We start from the raw sequence: 18,429 nt of genomic DNA on the forward strand, positions 1-18,429 counted from the left end.
CCTCTCCTCTCTCTCTCCTCTCCCTCTCCTCTCCTCTCCTCTCCTCCTCTCTCTCTCCTCTCCTCTCTCCTCTCCTCTCCTCTCCTCTCCTCTCCCTCCTCCTCCTCTCCCTCTCTCCTCTCCCTCCTCTCCATACCTGTCCTCTCCTCTCCATACCTGTCCTCTCCTCTCTCCATACCTCTCTTCTCCTCTCCTCTCCTCTCTTCTCTTCTCCTGTCCTCTCTCCTCTCTCCACACCTCTCCTCTCCATACCTGTCCTCTCCTCTCTCCATACCTCTCTTCTCCTCTCCTCGCTCCTCTCATTATACCTCTCCTCTCTCCTCCTGTCCTCTCTCCTCTCTCCACACCTCTCCTCTCCATACCTGTCCTCTCCTCTCTCCATACCACTCTTCTCCTCTCCTCTCCTCGCTCCTCTCTTTTTACCTCTCCTCTCTTCTCTCCATACCTCTCTTCTCCTGTCCTCTCTCCTCTCTCCATACCTCTCTTCTCCTCTCCTCTCTCCATACCTCTCCTCTCCTCTCCTCTCTCCTCTCTCTATACCTCTCCTCTCTCCTCTCTCCATACCTCTTTTCTCCTCTCCCCTCTCCTCACTTCTCTTCTCTCTTTTGTGTTTTTGAAGAAGTGGTGAAGTCTCACAGGGATTTTAGTTAAGTGTGTGTGTGTTGTATACGATACACAGTCTGATCTAGCAGGCTGTGTGTTCAAAGTGCTTTGGTAGGGGTGTGTGTGTGTGTCATAGCAGTGCTGCGAGGAGCGGAGTTGATCTAATAGGAGCTGATAGTGAGTTGTGCTCTGTTCTCACTGCAGCTGCTCTCACATACACCCACTCAGAGAGAGAGAGAGATGCTGTATTTAGATGAACTCAGAGGGAAGGAAGTTTGAGGTTACCATGACAACCCTTTCCTGACCCTCTCCCTAGTCTCGTCCACCCCTGGTCAGTGTGTGACTATGAGTGCTTAATGCGTGTCGTTAAGATCTGGTCTACACTATTTTGAGTTTTCCTGCCATTGTCTATGTATGTGTTTGTGTGCATTGGGCCTTTATGTGTGTGTGTGTGTGTGTGTGTCTGTGCGTGTGTGTGTGTGTTTGCGGTTGAAGAAACTCTCATTCCGTCTTAAAAGAAACAACAACAAAAAGGAATGGTGTAAATCCGCACTGTGTACGTGATGCTGTGAATTCTATGTCACTAAAAACCTTGGACCGGCGCGCTGACGAGCAGCTGTCGGTGTCAGGTCGTGGGTCAGCGGTCAGGGTCGTGAGGGTGACGCAATGTTCCCAGAATAGACCTTGGGGTGACTGAGACGGGGGAAGACTAGGATGATGTGGCTAAGTGGCACGGACCATCTGACACCACACACACACATACACACACACACACACACACACGGTATAGGTGACTGGTGTCAAGTCTCAGCTGCCCGTCACAATGATCAGAACAATTACCTGGTGTGTGTGTGTGTTACTAAGGATGTATTTCCATCAGTACCTGTCGACCAGTGGACACTAGTTGCAGGACTGTAGAAGTGCAGGGCGGAGGGGCGGAGAGGAGCGTTTGTGGAAGACTGATGGAGAGAAAAGGACAGAGGGGATGAGAGGAGAGGTAGAGTAATGGAAGTACGTTGGTATCGCAGGCTGCTGGGTTACAGGTGAGTGAGCGGCCAACCTCGGGCAGGGCTTTTCAAACCTCTCCTCCGGGACACCCCCGCCGTTCCGTGGATTTCAATTATTCCAGAGATAGCACACCTGATTCAACTAATTATCAAGCCCTGGACTACTTGACTCAGGTGAGCTAGTTTAGGGCTACAACAACATTGTGAAACGCCTGGGGGTGCCGAGGAGAGCGTTAAAAACCCACTGGCTACAGGTTATCTACTAGTCTCTGCTAGGTAAAGCCCCGCCTTATCTCAGCTCACTGGTCACCATAGCAGCACCCACTCGTAGCACGCGCTCCAGCAGGTATATCTCACTGGTCACCCCGAAAGCCAATTCCTCCTTTGGTTGTCTTTCCTTCCAGTTCTCTGCTGCCAATAACTGGAACGAACTGCACGTTAAGCACCAGTTGTCAGAGCAGCTCACAGATTACTGCACCTGTACGTAGCCCATCTGTAAACAGCCCATCTATCTACCTCATCCCCATACTGTATTTATTTATTTATCTTGCTCCTTTGCACCCCAGTATCTCTACTTGCACATTCATCTTCTGCACATCTACCATTCCCGTGTTTAATTGGTATATTTTAATTACTTCGCCACCATGGCCTATTTATTGCCTTAACTCCTTTATCTTACCTCATTTGCACTCACTGTATATAGACTCTTTGTTTTCTTTTGTTCTACTGTATTATTGACTGTATGTTTTGTTTATTCCATGTGTAACTCTGTGTTGTTCTATGTGTCAAACTGCTTTGCTTTATCTTGGCCAGGTCGCAGCTGCAAATGAGAACTTGTTCTCAACTAGCCTACCTGGTTAAATAAAGGTACAAAAATAACAAGAAATTTGTGGAGTGGTTGAAAAACGAGTTTTAATGACTCCTAAGTGTATGTAAACTTCTGACTTCAACTGTATATAATGCTGTTGAACAGTTACAATAGGCACTGTATTGGAGATGCTTTTATATGAGATGTTGTCTTGGTAGAGGCATTGAGTGTGTACAGTAGGGTGACCTCATCTTTGGGGGTTGGTCCTGCCTGTGTAGCAGCCTGACAGTCAGAGGATACAGGTGTGTGTGCATGTGTGTGTTTGCGTGCATGCATGCATGCGTGCGTGCGTGTGTGTGTGTGTGTGCGTGCATGCGTGTGTGTGTGTGTGTGCGCAGACCATGGTGCTGACACTAAGTCTCTACTCTATAATTACATCTTTACACAGAGACAACTGGTGCATACTGGGTGGTTACTATAGCAACCATGTCAGCCTTGCACTGCTGCCACGACTTATAGAAGGAAGAGGAGGAAGAAGAGGAGGAGGAGAAAGAACAGGAGTAGGCAAGGAGGACGAGAGAGAGAGTGAGAGAGAGAGAGAGAGAGAGAGAGAGAGAGAGACAGAGAGAGAGAGAGAGAGAGAGAGAGAGAGAGAGAGAGAGAGAGAGAGAGAGAGAGAGAGAGAGAGAGAGAGAGAGAGAGAGAGAGAGAGAGAGAGAGAGAGAGAGAGACAGAGAGAGAGAGAGAGACAGAGAGAGAGAGACAGAGAGACAGAGAGACAGAGAGACAGAGAGACAGAGAGACAGAGACAGAGAGACAGAGAGACAGAGAGAGAGAGAGAGAGAGAGAGAGAGAGAGAGAGAGAGAGAGAGACAGGCACAGTCTGCTTTTTTCTGTAGTTGCTCAGTTAATCAGTCAGGTGTGTGGGTATCTTTCTTTGGTTTATGTGATACACCAGCAACCACTAACTTCTACATCGGGGGAGTGTCAATCACCAGTTGGGATCAATTCAGTTTTCCATTCGGTTTTCTCTGTGGATTTTTTAAAGGTATTAGTTTAATTTCAGTTCACTTCCTGGATTTACTGAACTGAAAAGGGAACTGAATGAACCCAAACCATGGAGTGAATATTCTAATCTGTTACCCTGTTGACTGTTAGGTGCCTGAGCCGACTCGTTCCTCTGTAGAAGCCCCATTACTGTATATCCATCCAGTCTAACACCAAAGTCATCAAATCAACCTCTGTTACCCTGTTGACTGTTAGGTGCCTGAGCCGACTCGTTCCTCTGTAGAAGCCCCATTACTGTATATCCATCCAGTCTAACACCAAAGTCATCAAATCAACCTCTGTTACCCTGTTGACTGTTAGGTGCCTGAGCCGACTCGTTCCTCTGTAGAGGCCCCATTACTGTATATCCATCCAGTCTAACACCAAAGTCATCAAGCTTTAATACCTTGATCCTGCTATGTACTTAGTAGATTACTAAGCATGCAGTTGAAATGCAATGGTGGTCTGTCTGTCTCTGTCTGTGTGTCTCTGTGTGTGTGTTCAACACACTACAGTACATAGCTACTCTCTGATCGCTGAGGCATCAGGTGTTGATAGTAGTGAATGAACACAGGCCTCTCTATCACTCTCGCTATCATATACACACTCTCTCTCTCTCTCTCTTTATCCCACTCCCTCACACACACATCCGTATCTCTACTCTGTCAGTCTACTCAAACTGTCTATCCTGTCCGATCAGGTCCCGGCTATAATCAGGTTAGATTCATCTAGACCACTCAACACTAAACACACTGATGAGCATGTGTGGGCAGTTTGTGTGTGTGTTTCTTTATCGCTGGTATCTGATAAGAACAGGGGTTAAGTGTGTTTGGACAGTATGGGTGTGTGTGCATGTGTGTGTGTGTGTGTGTTATGTTATCACTGTTATCCGTTAATGCGGTAGATTTTAGGTGCATTATTGTCTGTCAATGTGGTGTGTGTGTTGGCCTCAGTGGCATGCATTCAGTCGCGTGTTGTCACCCACGTACATGTATTTTGTGTGTGTGTGTGCAGGGGCTCGTATTACACAGCCCTGTAAGCAGCCCTGTTTTTGTCACGGTGGATAATTCTAGATGAGGTCTGAAACTTTCAACAGGTTGTCAGGTATTCGGAAAAGGGAAAGGGGGGGGGGTACCTAGTCAGTTGTACAACTGAATGCCTTCAACTGAAATGTGTCTTCTGCATTTAACCCAACCCCTCTGAATCAGAGAGGTGCGGGGGGCTGCCTTAATTGACATCTTTGGCACCAGGGGAATTAGGCACACTTTCCACCGTACCTATCCACACACACGCACGCAGGCCTCACCATACACCCTCTGTGTTGCATACTGCATAGGACAGATGAGAGAGAGGTGAGGTGGTTCCAGGGTAGTTCCTGTTATTTAACCCACCTAGATTGTCACGGTTACAGCGGGCTGGAGATTGGAATATAGGCAGCTACTCTGTAGGACGGATCTGAATGTTATATGTATTGTATTACATTATACTGAACATACTCAATATTATTGTGCTATTACGCATCATGCAAACAAATGTTGCTGCGAGCAGATAGCAGAGATTTAACTCTACAAGTTGGTTATAGGGAGGTTGTGGGTTGTTGTAGGGGAGGCTTTAAGGAGGTTGTGTGGAGGTTGTGGGGAGGTTATATTGAGGGTGAGGGCGCCAGGAGCAGCTCTCAACACTGCTGACTCATCCTTTTCTCTCTCTCCCTCCGTCCCCCTCTCTTTCTTTCTCTCCGCATCTCTCCTGAGTATCGGGGCTACTGGGTCAGTGTACTGAAGTAGCATCATGCAATCCTCTCTAAAAGAAACATGGTGCTATTTTCCTCAATCACCTAAGTCCTTTCATGTCACTGATTAAAGATGGTACTCGTCAACGAATCCCTTCATTTCACTGATTTACAGGTCATGAGATTTGATATGATGGGTCACACTAATAATTTAATAATGTGTGTTTTTCAGGAAAGCCATCTCGCGGTCGGGTCTCCAGCACTTGGCCCCAGTCCACAAACCCATGCCCCCCATCACTAACGGACCGTCCAAGGAGATACGCACGTCCGTTGACTGGACAGTGAGTCACACACACAAACAAACACACACACACACGGAAAAAAAACGCATGATTTCACCTGTTGAATTTGACATGTGAAAACATGTGGATCAATGTGTTTTTGGAACACTTCCCGTGTAATGACGGTTCACGCGATCACATGACCTTTCAACTATGGATGGAGTATTTCACCTGAGATTTCCCAGGTGATGCCCTGCAAACAAAAATCAGTTCTTAGAATACACACACAAACAACACATACAGCATTTCCAACTTACATATTTGACACACTTTGATTAGATTGTTTATTTACACAGGGCTTTTTATTCAACACGTCCTCCCTGGGATTTGAACTCACAACCTCTTGGTTCACAGCACGATGATCAACTTGCTACGCCACCATGTCTGTGTCGACGACTGATTTCACACTTTGAACTTCATATTCCATCTCAGCTTTGTAAAAAATACACTCAAGAAAAAATATGATATTTACCATAGTGATTCAGCAGTAACATTAAAGCAGAATAATATGCCACACCAACATTAGATATCTATACAGAAAACCCTCAAATGTCTGAAATACGTCAATTAAATCAATGATGGGAGAATAGTCAGATTAAAGAGATTCTCCGGTACTTTTGTATACTTTTTTGACAGTAGTTCTGAAAGTAGAACTCACGAGCCTAAAGTGGTCCCCGAAAATGGCCTACTACATCACATACAGTATGTGCATCACGTCATTGCTCTCTCTCTCTCGCTCTGCTATGGGTTCATGATGTACCTCTTGCTAGCTGTCACTCATGGGGCGAGAGGCTGAAGCCCATTGGTTGAACTCGAATTGCTCGGGTTCTGGACCACATGGGGGAAAATGGAGGGAAAATGGCGCAGCACAGCTTCCAGAAAAACTGTTGCTTTCAAATGAGGGATTCCGTGGCTAATTGAGGTAAGATATTAATTCTGCTAACAGATTATGCATGTTATGAACTACACATTGACACATCCAGCCCACAGCGAGAGGTTTAGAAAATACTTACTAGTCACCAAAGTTCCGGAGCATGTCTTTAAATGAGAACTAACATAGCAGTGCAGATGGCACTCTTCTGCTAAGTGCAGATATGTATTATAGGTAATGACTGTGTATTGGACTGCTACAGAACTCTCAGTGTATCCCAAATCCAGAGGTTGTGAGTTCAAATCCCAGGTGGGATCATATTGCAAATTCAGCACTAGGTGGTCATGTCAAATGTAATCATATAGTCATTGATTAAAGATTTGAACACTATTTTAGCTGAGCGGCATACAACTTACTTTAAAACTCCATACCATTTCATTCATTTCCCTTACAAATAAGCATGTGAAATGTGCAGTTTCACGTGTTTTCACATGTTGAGCTGAAATGTTCACGTGTGAGTTCAGTTGTTCACATGTAATAAATGTAGATGCTAACACCACCTTTTCACCTAGAATAACATGTTCTCACAATTGCAGTTTCACATGTGAAAATATTTGGCATCCCTATGTTTGTCACCTGTGTAGTTTCATGTCATCACATGTTGCTTTTACATGTTGTCACATTTTATCACATTCACTTCACACAATATCACATGTGAAACACCTCATCAGGTGAAATTGGTGTGGTTTTTCTGTAAGGGCACACCCAGGGATCCAACCCGGCTATACCTGGGGAGAAATAGGTCTCTCCATGCAGGAGATTTCCTCAACGTCATTACTGGCATTTCCCTCTCTGCATGATCCACACACACTGCGCGCACACACTCACTCACACACACGCACGCAAACAACACACACACACACACACCGCGCGCACACACTCACTCACACGCACGCACGCAAACACACACACACACACACCACGCACACACTCACTCACACACACACGCAACACACACACACACACACACACACACACACACACACACACACACGCACGCACACACACACACACACACACACACACACACACACACACACACACACACACACACACACACACACACACACACACACACACACACACACACACAGCCATTAAACTTTAATGAGCTAATGTATCAACTTCATGCAGCACAGAGCAAATAATGTGATTGTGGTTGTGCTGTGCTGCTTCTCTGTGTGTGTTTGTTGTGTCTGTTTTATGTTTGATCCACACACCCTGTAGGGGAGGATATATTTCCCTCGCCCACACACTGGAATCCAATGGACAATTAGACACATTAAACACTCATACACTGTTTGTCTGCCGGGCATGTGGGGAAGGTCTAACATGTTTCTTTGTGTGCGTGTGCTGAATTTTGTGTTGCTGTGCGTTTGTGTGTGTGTGTGTGTGTAGGAGACTGCTGTGAACGGAGACCACCTGTGGCTGGAGACCAGTTGTTCTGGAGAGCTGTGCTACCTGGGAGAAGACACCTGTGTACTGAAGACTGCAGTGAGTACATGGAGATGGAGTGAGTCAGAGAGAGGGATAGAGAGCGAGAGAGTGGAAAATAGAGACAGCGAGAGAAAGAGAGGGAGGGAGAAGGAGAGGAGAGGGGTAGACTGACAGAAAGGACAAAGGACAGAAAGTGGAGAGATGAGTGAGGGAAACAGGGAGAGAAGAGACAGAAGGGGAAAGAGGAAGAGAGTGGTCAGAGGAGAGAGAGCCAGAGTGTGTGAGGAGAGAGAGCCAGAGTGTGTGAGGAGAGAGAGCCAGAGTGTGTGAGGAGAGAGAGCCAGAGTGTGTGAGGAGAGAGAGCCAGAGTGTGTGAGGAGAGAGAGCCAGAGTGTGTGAGGAGAGAGAGCCAGAAGAGTGTGTGAGGAGAGAGAGCCAGAGTGTGTGAGGAGAGAGAGCCAGAGTGTGTGAGGAGAGAGAGCCAGAGTGTGTGAGGAGAGAGAGCCAGAGTGTGTGAGGAGAGAGAGCCAGAGTGTGTGAGGAGAGAGAGCCAGAGTGTATGAGGAGAGAGAGCCAGAGTGTGTGAGGAGAGAGAGCCAGAGTGTGTGAGGAGAGAGAGCCAGAGTGTGTGAGGAGAGAGAGCCAGAGTGTGTGAGGAGAGAGAGCCAGAGTGTGTGAGGAGAGAGAGCCAGAGTGTGTGAGGAGAGCACTGGTGATAACAGTGTTATGCTGAAGTCTATAATTCAAATTTCAAGTTTTATTAGTCGTATGTATTTACATTGTGTTAGAAGTGCAGGTATTCCCAAACTGGGGTATGCGTACCCCCATGGGTACACGCAATGCCGTCAGGGGTACGCGAAATAAAAATGTGATTCAAATTTTTTACAACTTTTTTTTCCTTCACATTTTCCAACAGTCCATTTATAATTTCCAATGGGGCCATACATTTGGGTGAGGTTTGTTTCTTGCCTGAGTAGCCTCGTTTCACTGCCAAAAATCAAATGAAACCATCTAGTGTTCAGCGAAGTAACAACACAATGTCAAATACAGGTAGCCTCGTCAAATAATTAACATCCAATCACATTAACCGTTACTCTCTTGCGGGAATTCCACTAATGGTCCGTATGTAGCCAAACGTAGCTGCTGCTCATGTTGGTATCTGTACTGATGGCGCAAAAGCCATGACAGGGAGACATAGTGGAAGTGGTAACATGTGTGCAAGCAGTTGCTCCCGACGCCCCTTGGGTACACTGCAGCATCCACCGAGAGGCTCTTGCTGCCAAGGGTATGCCTGACAGCTTGAAAGACGTTTTGGACACTACAGTGAAAATGGTTAACCTAGTTAAAGCAAGGCCCCTGAACTCTCGTGTATTTTCTGCACTATGCAATGATATGGGCAGCGACCATGTAACACTTTTACAACGTACAGAAGTGCGCTGGTTGTCAAGGGGCAAAGTATTGACACTTTTTTAAAATTAAGAGACCAGCTTAAAGTTTACTTTACTGACCACCACTTTCACTTGTCTGACCGCTTGCATGATGACGAGTTTCTCACACGACTGGCCTATCTGGGTGATGTTATTTCTCGCCTGAATGATCTGAATCTAGGATTACAGGGACTCTCCGCAACTATATTCAATGTGCGGGACAAAATTGAGTCTATGATTAAGAAGTTGGAGCTCTTCTCTGTCTCTCCAGCCAACAGCTCACAGATACAGTGGGGGTAGACTACCTACAGTGTATTATGAGATTATGGAAAGCAACATCAAGCTCATCGCCGTGCGTATTCATCTCCCTGTGAAATTCATCATGACTTCTTTCATCTGTAGCCTAATAAACCGCAAGGCTTTCCCGAGTCCTAGTGGGAGGACCACACACCATGTCTTCGTGTGACTCCAAGTTTTACTTCGATATGATGGTTAATAGTATGTCAATATTTGCGCATAAAGGCGGTTCCACCACCATTTCTTGCATAATACATTTTACCGACACAAAAGGTACCCACCGTTCGAACGAACAAATTGTCAGTCCGCATTTATAATACTGTACGGTCATTTCATGTTTCCATCAGCCCGGTCGTGACTTTTTTCGTGCGTCAGGTAATTCATCGCATTAAATGGTTGGATGCAAACCTGGTTAGTAAGGTACTTAATTGTTACCCAGAAATGATCTGATATTGATTAAAAAATGGCTGCATTTGGCCTTTAATATCTCTTAGTGGAGAGGCCACAAACACTGTCATTAGTCTGAATAGGATAGAGGCTGGTAAGAACAGGCCAAAATGTCATCTCTCTCTAGTTTCCCCATCTGTCTCTCTCTCTTTCTTCCCCCCTTTCCCCCTTTCTCTCTCTTCCTCTCTCTCTTCCTCTCTCTCTCTCTCAATTTCAATTTAATTCAATTTAAGGGCTTTATTGGCATGGGAAACATATGTTTACATTGCCAAAGCACGTGAAATAGATGAACAAAAGTGAAATAAACAATAAATACATCTCTTCATGTCAAGTTCCTCTCTAACACATTATGACCTTAATACGTGTTTGATGTTTTTTTCAAGCGTAGACAACTATTTTATTGTGACTTGGTCCGAGCTGGCAGATCTATCCGATTGTATGTGTGTGTGTGTGTGTGTGTGTGTGTGTGTGTGTGTGTGTGTGTGTGTGTGTGTGTGTGTGTGTGTGTGTGTGTGTGTGTGTCTACGTGAGTCTCACTGCTTTTTCTGGTGTGTGTGTGTGTGTGTCCTCTCTTTTAAGAAGTCTGCCCCCAGGAGGAAGTGCGGAGCGTGTAAGATCGTAGTCCACACCGCCTGCATCGAGCAGCTCGACAAGGTAACACACACACACACACATTGCAATTCTCCCTTTCAACAAGTCAATCCGATAAAGCACACCTGGCGCTACATCCTTACCATCTCTCACTGCCCCCACCCTCTCCTTCTCTCTCAGATTAACTTCCGCTGTAAACCAACGTTTAGAGAAGGAGGCTCTCGCTGCCTCAGAGATGTGAGTCAGCATCTGATGATGGTGTGTCTCTGATATGTGTGTTTGTGTGTGAGAACTGCTGTATATGTCCGTCTCTGACTGCTCTCTTTTCTTTCCCTCTCCCTCGTCCCTGTCTTCTGCAGAATATGTTGAGGCATCACTGGGTGCACCGGCGCCGCCAAGAGGGGAAATGCAGACAGTGTGGAAAGGTAAGACACCTACTGTTACACCTGAAGGATATGCACCCTGTCTATTGTGTATATCTCGAATGAATAACACGATACATCCTGTGTATCCGGTAGAGCTTCCAGCAGAAGTTCTTCCACAGTAAAGAGATTGTGGCCATCAGCTGCTCCTGGTGCAAACAAGCTGTGAGTAGTGTCTTGTGTGTTTCTCTGTGTGTTTGTATGTGTGTGTGTTTGTGTATTGGGGATGTGTGTGTGTGTGTGTGTGTGTTCTTCTCTATAAGAGTGTCTGTATGAGTTAGTAGCGGTACCTACAGACCCCTAACCCCGTCTCCTCCCTCTCTCCTCTCTCCCCTCCTCCTCTCCTCTCCTGTCCCCCTCAGTTCCATAACAAGGTGACGTGTTTCCAGCTACATCAGATTGAGGAGCCCTGTTCTCTGGGGGCTCACGCCGGGGTCATCGTCCCCCCCTCCTGGATCATCAAAGTCAGGAAGCCACAGGTGAGAACACGACACACACACGAACCCTGACACAGATTCACACACGCACGTAGCTCAACCGCAGCTCAACCACCGGCTTAACCCTAGAGCACACACACAGTCCAACAGGGAGCCTTCACGTCACATCACAGCCAAACAGCCAGGATTGGAGAAGACCCACATGCTTGGGCACGCACTCCTTTACACACTCCTTTACAGACTCCTTTACACACTCCTTTACACACTCCTTTACAGACTCCTTTATGCACTCCTTTACAGACTCCTTTATGCACTCCTTTACAGACTCCTTTACAGACTCCTTTACAGACTCCTTTACAGACTCCTTTACGCACTCCTTTACACACTCCTTTACACACTCCTTTACACACTCCTTTACAGACTCATTTACAGACTCATTTACCAACTTAATTTACACACTGATTTACAGAGTCCTTTACACACTCCTTTACGCAGTCCTTTACAGACTCCTTTACAGACTCCTTTACACACTCCTTTACGCACTCCTTTACAGACTCCTTTACAGACTCCTTTACACACTCCTTTACACACTCCTTTACGCAGTCCTTTACACACTCCTTTACGCAGTCCTTTACAGACTCCTTTACAGACTCCTTTACACACTCCTTTACGCACTCCTTTACAGACTCCTTTACAGACTCCTTTACACACTCCTTTACACATCATTCACGAAGGTCCAGTTACACACTCCTTTACGCAGTCTGTTTACAGACTCCTTTACAGACTGTTTACACACTGTTTACTGTCCCTCTTTACAGACTGTTTTCAGACTCCTTTACAGACTCCTTTACACACTCTTTACACACTCTGTTTACTGTTTCCTTTCACCTCTGTTACGAGTCCTGTTCTCAGACCCTCTTACAGACTCCTTTACACACTCCTTTACAGACTCCTTTACAGACTCCTTTCACTGTCCTCTTGGGGTCCTTTACGCAGTTTTCTGTCCCTCTTTGGGGTCCTTTACAGACTCCTTTACAGACTCCTTTACACACTGTTCTTTGTCCCTCCTGTTACAGACTCCTTTACAGACTCCTTTACAGACTCCTTTCTCTGTCCTCTTACACACTGTTCTCTGTTACTGTCCCTCTGTGGGGTGTCCTTTACACACTCCTTTACGCAGTCCTGTCCCTACAGACTCCCTCTTTACAGACTCCTTTACACACTCTTTACGCACTTGTTTACAGACTCCTTTACAGACTCCTTTACACACTCTTTCCACTCCTTTGTATTGTCCTCTGTCACTCTGTGGGGCAGTCCTGTTCTCAGACTCCTTTACAGACTCCTTTTCTGTCACTCTGTTACGCACTCCTTTACAGACTCCTCTTACAGACTCCTTTACACATTGTTACACAGTCCTCTGTGGGGCAGTCCTGTTCTACTGTCACTCTTTACGGGTGTTTACTGACTTTTCAGACTCCCTTTACACACTCCTGTTACGCACTCCCCCTTTACAGACTCCTTTACAGACTCCTTTACACACTGTGGGGTCCTTTACAGACTCCTTTACAGACTCCTTTACACCTCTTTACACAGTCCTGTTCTCTGTCCCTCTGTGGGGCAGTCCTGTTCTCTGTCCTCTTACAGACTCATTTACAGACTCATTTACCAACTTAATTTACATACTGATTCTCAGACTCTCTGTGGGGTACGTACTGTTTCTGTCACTCTTGTGGAGTCTGCAGTCTCTTCTGTATTACTGTGGGGTAACTTCAACTGTCCCTCACCAGCAGTAGATTGCGCTGTCCCTCTGTGGGGTGTGTACTGTGTGCTTCAGGGTTTATCTGTGGGGTGCCTTAATGTTTTCTGTCTCTCCCCTCACACAGAGCTCATTCAAAAACTCTCAAGGAGGAAAAACGCACATCATTCAAAAGAAGGACCAGTCTGAGGGAACTGAGTAGTACTGTTTTCTGTCCCTCTGTGGGGTGAGTACTGTTCTCTGTCCCTCTGTGGGGTGTGTATTGTTCTCTGTCCCTCTGTGGGGTGAGTACTGTTCTCTGTCCCTCTGTGGGGTGTGTACTGTTTTCTGTCCCTCTGTGGGGTGAGTACTGTTCTCTGTCCCCTGTGGGGTGTGTACTGTTTTCTGTCCCTCTGTGGGGTGTACTGTTCTCTGTCCCCCTGGGGGTGAGTACTGTTCTCTGTCCCTCTGTGGGGTGTGTACTGTTCTCTGTCCCTCTGTGGGGTGAGTACTGTTCTCTGTCCCTCTGTGGGGTGAGTACTGTTCTCTGTCCCTCTGTGGGGTGAGTACTGTTCTCTGTCCCTCTTTGGGGTGAGTACTGTTCTCTGTCCCTCTGTGGGGTGAGTACTGTTCTCTGTCCCTCTGTGGAGTGAGTACTGTTCTCTGTCCCTCTGTGGGGTGTGTACTGTTCTCTGTCCCTCTGTGGGGTGAGTACTGTTCTCTGTCCCTCTGTGGGGTGAGTACTGTTCTCTGTCCCTCTGTGGGGTGTGTACTGTTCTCTGTCCCTCTGTGGGGTGAGTACTGTTCTCTGTCCCTCTGTGGGGTGAGTACTGAGTACAAACGTGGTCTATTTGCTGACAAGGGGTCGGCTCTTGCTAATATCTTTTTGCTCCCATTAGGAGTCAAAGTGGCGCCCGTTCATGCTGAAGCCCCTTCCCTCCCCTCTGATGAAACCTGTTCTAGTCTTTGTCAACCCCAAGAGTGGAGGCAACCAGGTAAGTTAACCTTTGATTCCTGACCTATAACCCTAACTGCTGGCCCACAAACCCCTAGCTACCGTCATCCCTGACCCCTGACCCTATCATCCTTCTCTCTCTGTGTCTCAGGGTACTAAGGTGTTACAGATGTTTATGTGGATCCTGAACCCTCGCCAGGTGTTTGATCTCTCCCAGGGAGGGCTCAGAGAGGCGTGAGTACTACGCCCTGCATGCTACAATCTATTTCCCACACACTACACCCTATACACTATTTCCTACACCCTAACCTCTGTACGTCATGTCTCCCAGGTTGGAGTTGTACAGGAAAGTGCCAAACCTGCGTATCCTGGCCTGTGGAGGAGACGGGACGGTGAGAGAATGAACATGTTATTACTGTTTTACTTCAATTCAACTGCTATTACGTCTGTCTGTCTGTCTGTCTGTCTGTCTGTCTGTCGGTCACAATGACTCTGTATGTTTTCAGTGCTACTGTCAGGGGTATTCAACTTTTACCCCACGAGATCCGAAACCTTTTGGTTTTCTGTTAATTTTGCTAATTAAGTGGACACACCTGGTGTCCCAGATCTAAATCAGTCCCTGATTACAGGGGAACAATGAAAAAGCAATGAAACTGGGTTCGAGGTCCAGAGTTGAGTTTGAGGGTGCTTGATGATAGACAGTGCAAATGTGTTACTGTGTGTGAACACAGCTCCCCCTGTGGCAACACACACACACACACACACACACAGCACACCCACACACACACACACACACACACACACACACACACACACACACACACACACACACACACACACACACACACACACACACACACACACATACATACATGCATACATAGTTAACATGTATGAACATGTCCCAGGACCTTATACATTATTCACAGCATTAATGAACTTCATTAACAGAGCCCGATCTCACTCTCTCTCTCTCTCTCTCTCTCTCTCTCTCTCTCTCTCTCTCTCACCTTTTCTCGCCTTAGGTGGGGTGGATCCTGTCTGCCCTGGATGAGTTAGGAATGACCCCCATCCGCCTGTAGCTGTACTTCCTCTGGGGACAGGAAATGACCTCGCCAGGACTCTCAACTGGGGAGGGGTAAGCTACCCTTTATGTGTGGATGTGCGTGTGTGTTTGTTTTGCGCCGGTGTGCGCCCGCACTGGGGTGTCATCCACCCATTATTTTAGAGGGGGCAAGAGGAACATGAGGATGGGGGGTTGTCCGGAGAGGGGCTGGAATTTTGTACTTTTCAAACACCTGAAACACCTTTTCCCTGCAACCTAGAGCGATAATCATTATGCCTAATTCTATGCAACAAAAAAATACAGTATGTATATTATTCTGCATAGGTAATCTAATCGTACATCTTTACCTGTTCAAATGTCATTTTAATGAATGTTGCACATTGATTCTTTAGGAACATTTATGCCTTAGGAGTTTAGTACTACTGTCACACTGGTGTATAGTGTCATAAGGCATTTTCATATTTTCTCAAGTCTAGCAACCTTGCCAGCAGGCCTGCCAGCTAAGATAGCCAGACAAGCTACACCAACTTGATTGGTAGCCTGAAATGCCTTGGTGGCTAGTAATGAGGTCGGGAGATTGGGAACCTAGCTGGCTAGCTAAAACCTACTTCATAACATTGCTAGGTGGCAAGGAGAATAGGGGGTCGGGCTACTCGTTGGCTGGTCCAGTCGGTGTGCCCCCTCCGCCAAATTCCCGCTGACAGATCTTTTTTTATAAACAATTTGGATAAAACGTGGGCTTAAAAATGAAGTTAAGTAATGATTTCAACGTGTAAAAAGCAGAGTGGGGCACGTGCCCATTGTGTCCTCCCTGCATGTGTGTATCTCATTATGTTTTGTACGGTATACATTTCCCTCTGTCTGACTCTGACCCTATACAGTCACCTTGCTAACTACAGTAACAGTCAACACAGTGGACTCTGTCTTACTGAAATAACTCATGTTGTACTGCAGCTGTAATTAGTGGGGTTCGTTGCAGGTGTTGTCTTGTTCTCTTTGAGTCTGTGGCTCTTTCAGACTGTCCTTTTCGTCGCTGCTGCTCTGTCTGCCTGTCCTGTTTCATCAGCATTCAGTCTGTCCTCTTGGTTCCCCTGCACCTTGCCACAGCGCCTGTGTGTGTGTGTGTGTGTGTGTGTGTGTGTGTGTGTGTGTGTCTGTGTGTCCTGTTGATGAGAGTGCTGCTGTCATCAGCACGTTCGCTGACACAAAAGCTAAAAGTGTGTGTGTAGGTGATGTAAAACAGCCCTTGTTTGGCACTCTCTCTCTATCTCTCTCTCTCTCTTTGTGTGCATGTTGTGTGTGTGCGTGCGTGTTTGTGTATGTCTGTATCCTATTGGTGAGAGTGCTACTTTCTCTGACACAAATGGCCTGAATCAGTGTAAAGATGTTTGTGCGTGTGTGCATGTGTGTGTGGGTGTGTGTGCACTAAGGCTAATTAGCAGCAGCTCTAATGAGCATTGCCTAAATATAAACGAGTTCTCTCTGAACCACACATAGGGGGGGGGGGTGGGGTGGGGGGCAGAGAGAGAGAGAGAGAGAGGAAACACTTCCAGGCTCTTGGGGAGGAGAGGAGGGATGTGTATATCAAGGATTATTAGCCGTGATTAGAATTCATTACAGACAACAACATCAAATCTGCATGGAAATAACATTCAGCTGCTTAGAAGAGAAGAGAAAAGAGAGGGAGAGAGAGGGAGAGAGGGAGAGAGTATGAGGGAGGGAGAGTATGAGGGAGGGAGAGTATGAGGGAGGGAGAGTATGAGGGAGGGAGAGTATGAGGAGGGAGAGTATGAAGGAGGGAGAGTGAGGGAGGGAGAGTATGAGGGAGGGAGAGGAGGGAGGGAGAGTATGAGGGAGGGAGAGTATGAGGGAGGGAGAGTATGAGGGAGGGAGAGTATGAAGGAGGGAGAGTATGAAGGAGGGAGAGTATGAGGAGGGAGAGTATGAGGGAGGGAGTATGAGGGAGGGAGAGTATGAAGGAGGGGAGAGTATGAGGGAGGGAGAGTATGAGGGAGGGAGGTATGAGGGAGGGAGAGTATGAAGGAGGGAGAGTATGAAGGAGGGAGGGTATGAAGGAGGGAGAGTATGAAGGAGGGAGAGTATGAAGGAGGGAGAGTATGAAGGAGGGAGGGAGGGAGTATGAGGGAGGGAGAGTATGAGGGAGGGAGAGTATGAGGGGAGGAGAGTATGAGGGAGGGAGAGTATGAGGGGGGAGAGGAGGGAGGGTATATGAAGGAGGGAGAGTATGAGGGAGGGAGAGTATGAGGGAGGGAGAGTATGAGGGAGGGAGAGTATGAAGGAGGGATAGTATGAAGGAGGGAGAGTATGAAGGAGGGAGAGTATGAGGGAGGGAGAGTATGAGGGAGGGAGAGTATGAGGGAGGGAGAGTATGAGAGAGAGAGAGTATGAGGGAGGGAGAGTATGAGGGAGGGAGAGTATGAGGGAGGGGAGAGAGTATGAGAGAGAGAGAGTATGAGGGAGGGAGAGTATGAGGGAGGGAGAGTATGAGGGAGGGAGAGTATGAGGGAGGGAGAGGAGGGAGAGAGAGTATGAGGGAGGGAGAGTATGAGGGAGAGAGAGTATGAGGGAGGGAGAGTATGAGGGAGGGAGAGTATGAGGGAGGGAGAGTATGAGGGAGGGAGAGATGAAGGAGGGAGAGTATGAGGGAGGAGAGTATGAGGGAGGGAGAGTATGAGGGAGGGAGAGTATGAGGGAGGGATAGTATGAAGGAGGGAGGGTATGAAGGAGGGAGAGTATGAAGGAGGGAGAGTATGAAGGAGGGAGAGTATGAAGGAGGGAGAGTATGAAGGAGGGAGAGTATGAGGGAGAGAGAGTATGAAGGAGGGAGAGTATGAAGGAGGGAGAGTATGAGGGAGGGAGAGTATGAGGGAGGGAGAGTATGAAGGAGGGAGAGTATGAAGGAGGGAGAGTATGAGGAGGGAGAGTATGAAGGAGGGAGAGTATGAAGGAGGGAGAGTATGAAGGAGGGAGAGTATGAGGGGAGAGAGAGTATGAGGGAGGGAGAGTATGAGGGAGGGAGAGTATGAGGGAGGGAGAGTATGAGGGAGGGAGAGGGAGGGAGGGAGAGTATGAGGGAGAGGGAGTATGAGGGAGAGAGAGTATGAGGGAGAGAGAGTATGAAGGAGGGA

General features: G+C 47.2%; 1 protein-coding gene across 1 annotated transcript in view; it reads left to right on the top strand.

The window, feature by feature from the left end:
• The window catches only part of LOC112215043 (diacylglycerol kinase iota-like), a 44,522-nt gene that overhangs the window by 10,345 nt on the left and 15,748 nt on the right, over window positions 1-18,429 (top strand). The window contains 14 exon segments of the mRNA XM_042297795.1: window positions 5,427-5,535; window positions 7,865-7,960; window positions 10,654-10,728; window positions 10,846-10,902; window positions 11,025-11,090; window positions 11,184-11,252; window positions 11,450-11,566; window positions 13,408-13,481; window positions 13,910-13,937; window positions 14,159-14,254; window positions 14,366-14,448; window positions 14,546-14,606; window positions 15,240-15,282; window positions 15,285-15,352. Coding sequence (XP_042153729.1) covers window positions 5,427-5,535; window positions 7,865-7,960; window positions 10,654-10,728; window positions 10,846-10,902; window positions 11,025-11,090; window positions 11,184-11,252; window positions 11,450-11,566; window positions 13,408-13,481; window positions 13,910-13,937; window positions 14,159-14,254; window positions 14,366-14,448; window positions 14,546-14,606; window positions 15,240-15,282; window positions 15,285-15,352 — 1,042 coding nt within the window.

Source organism: Oncorhynchus tshawytscha, linkage group LG15, assembly GCF_018296145.1.
Source record: "Oncorhynchus tshawytscha isolate Ot180627B linkage group LG15, Otsh_v2.0, whole genome shotgun sequence".
Lineage (NCBI taxonomy): Eukaryota > Metazoa > Chordata > Actinopteri > Salmoniformes > Salmonidae > Oncorhynchus > Oncorhynchus tshawytscha.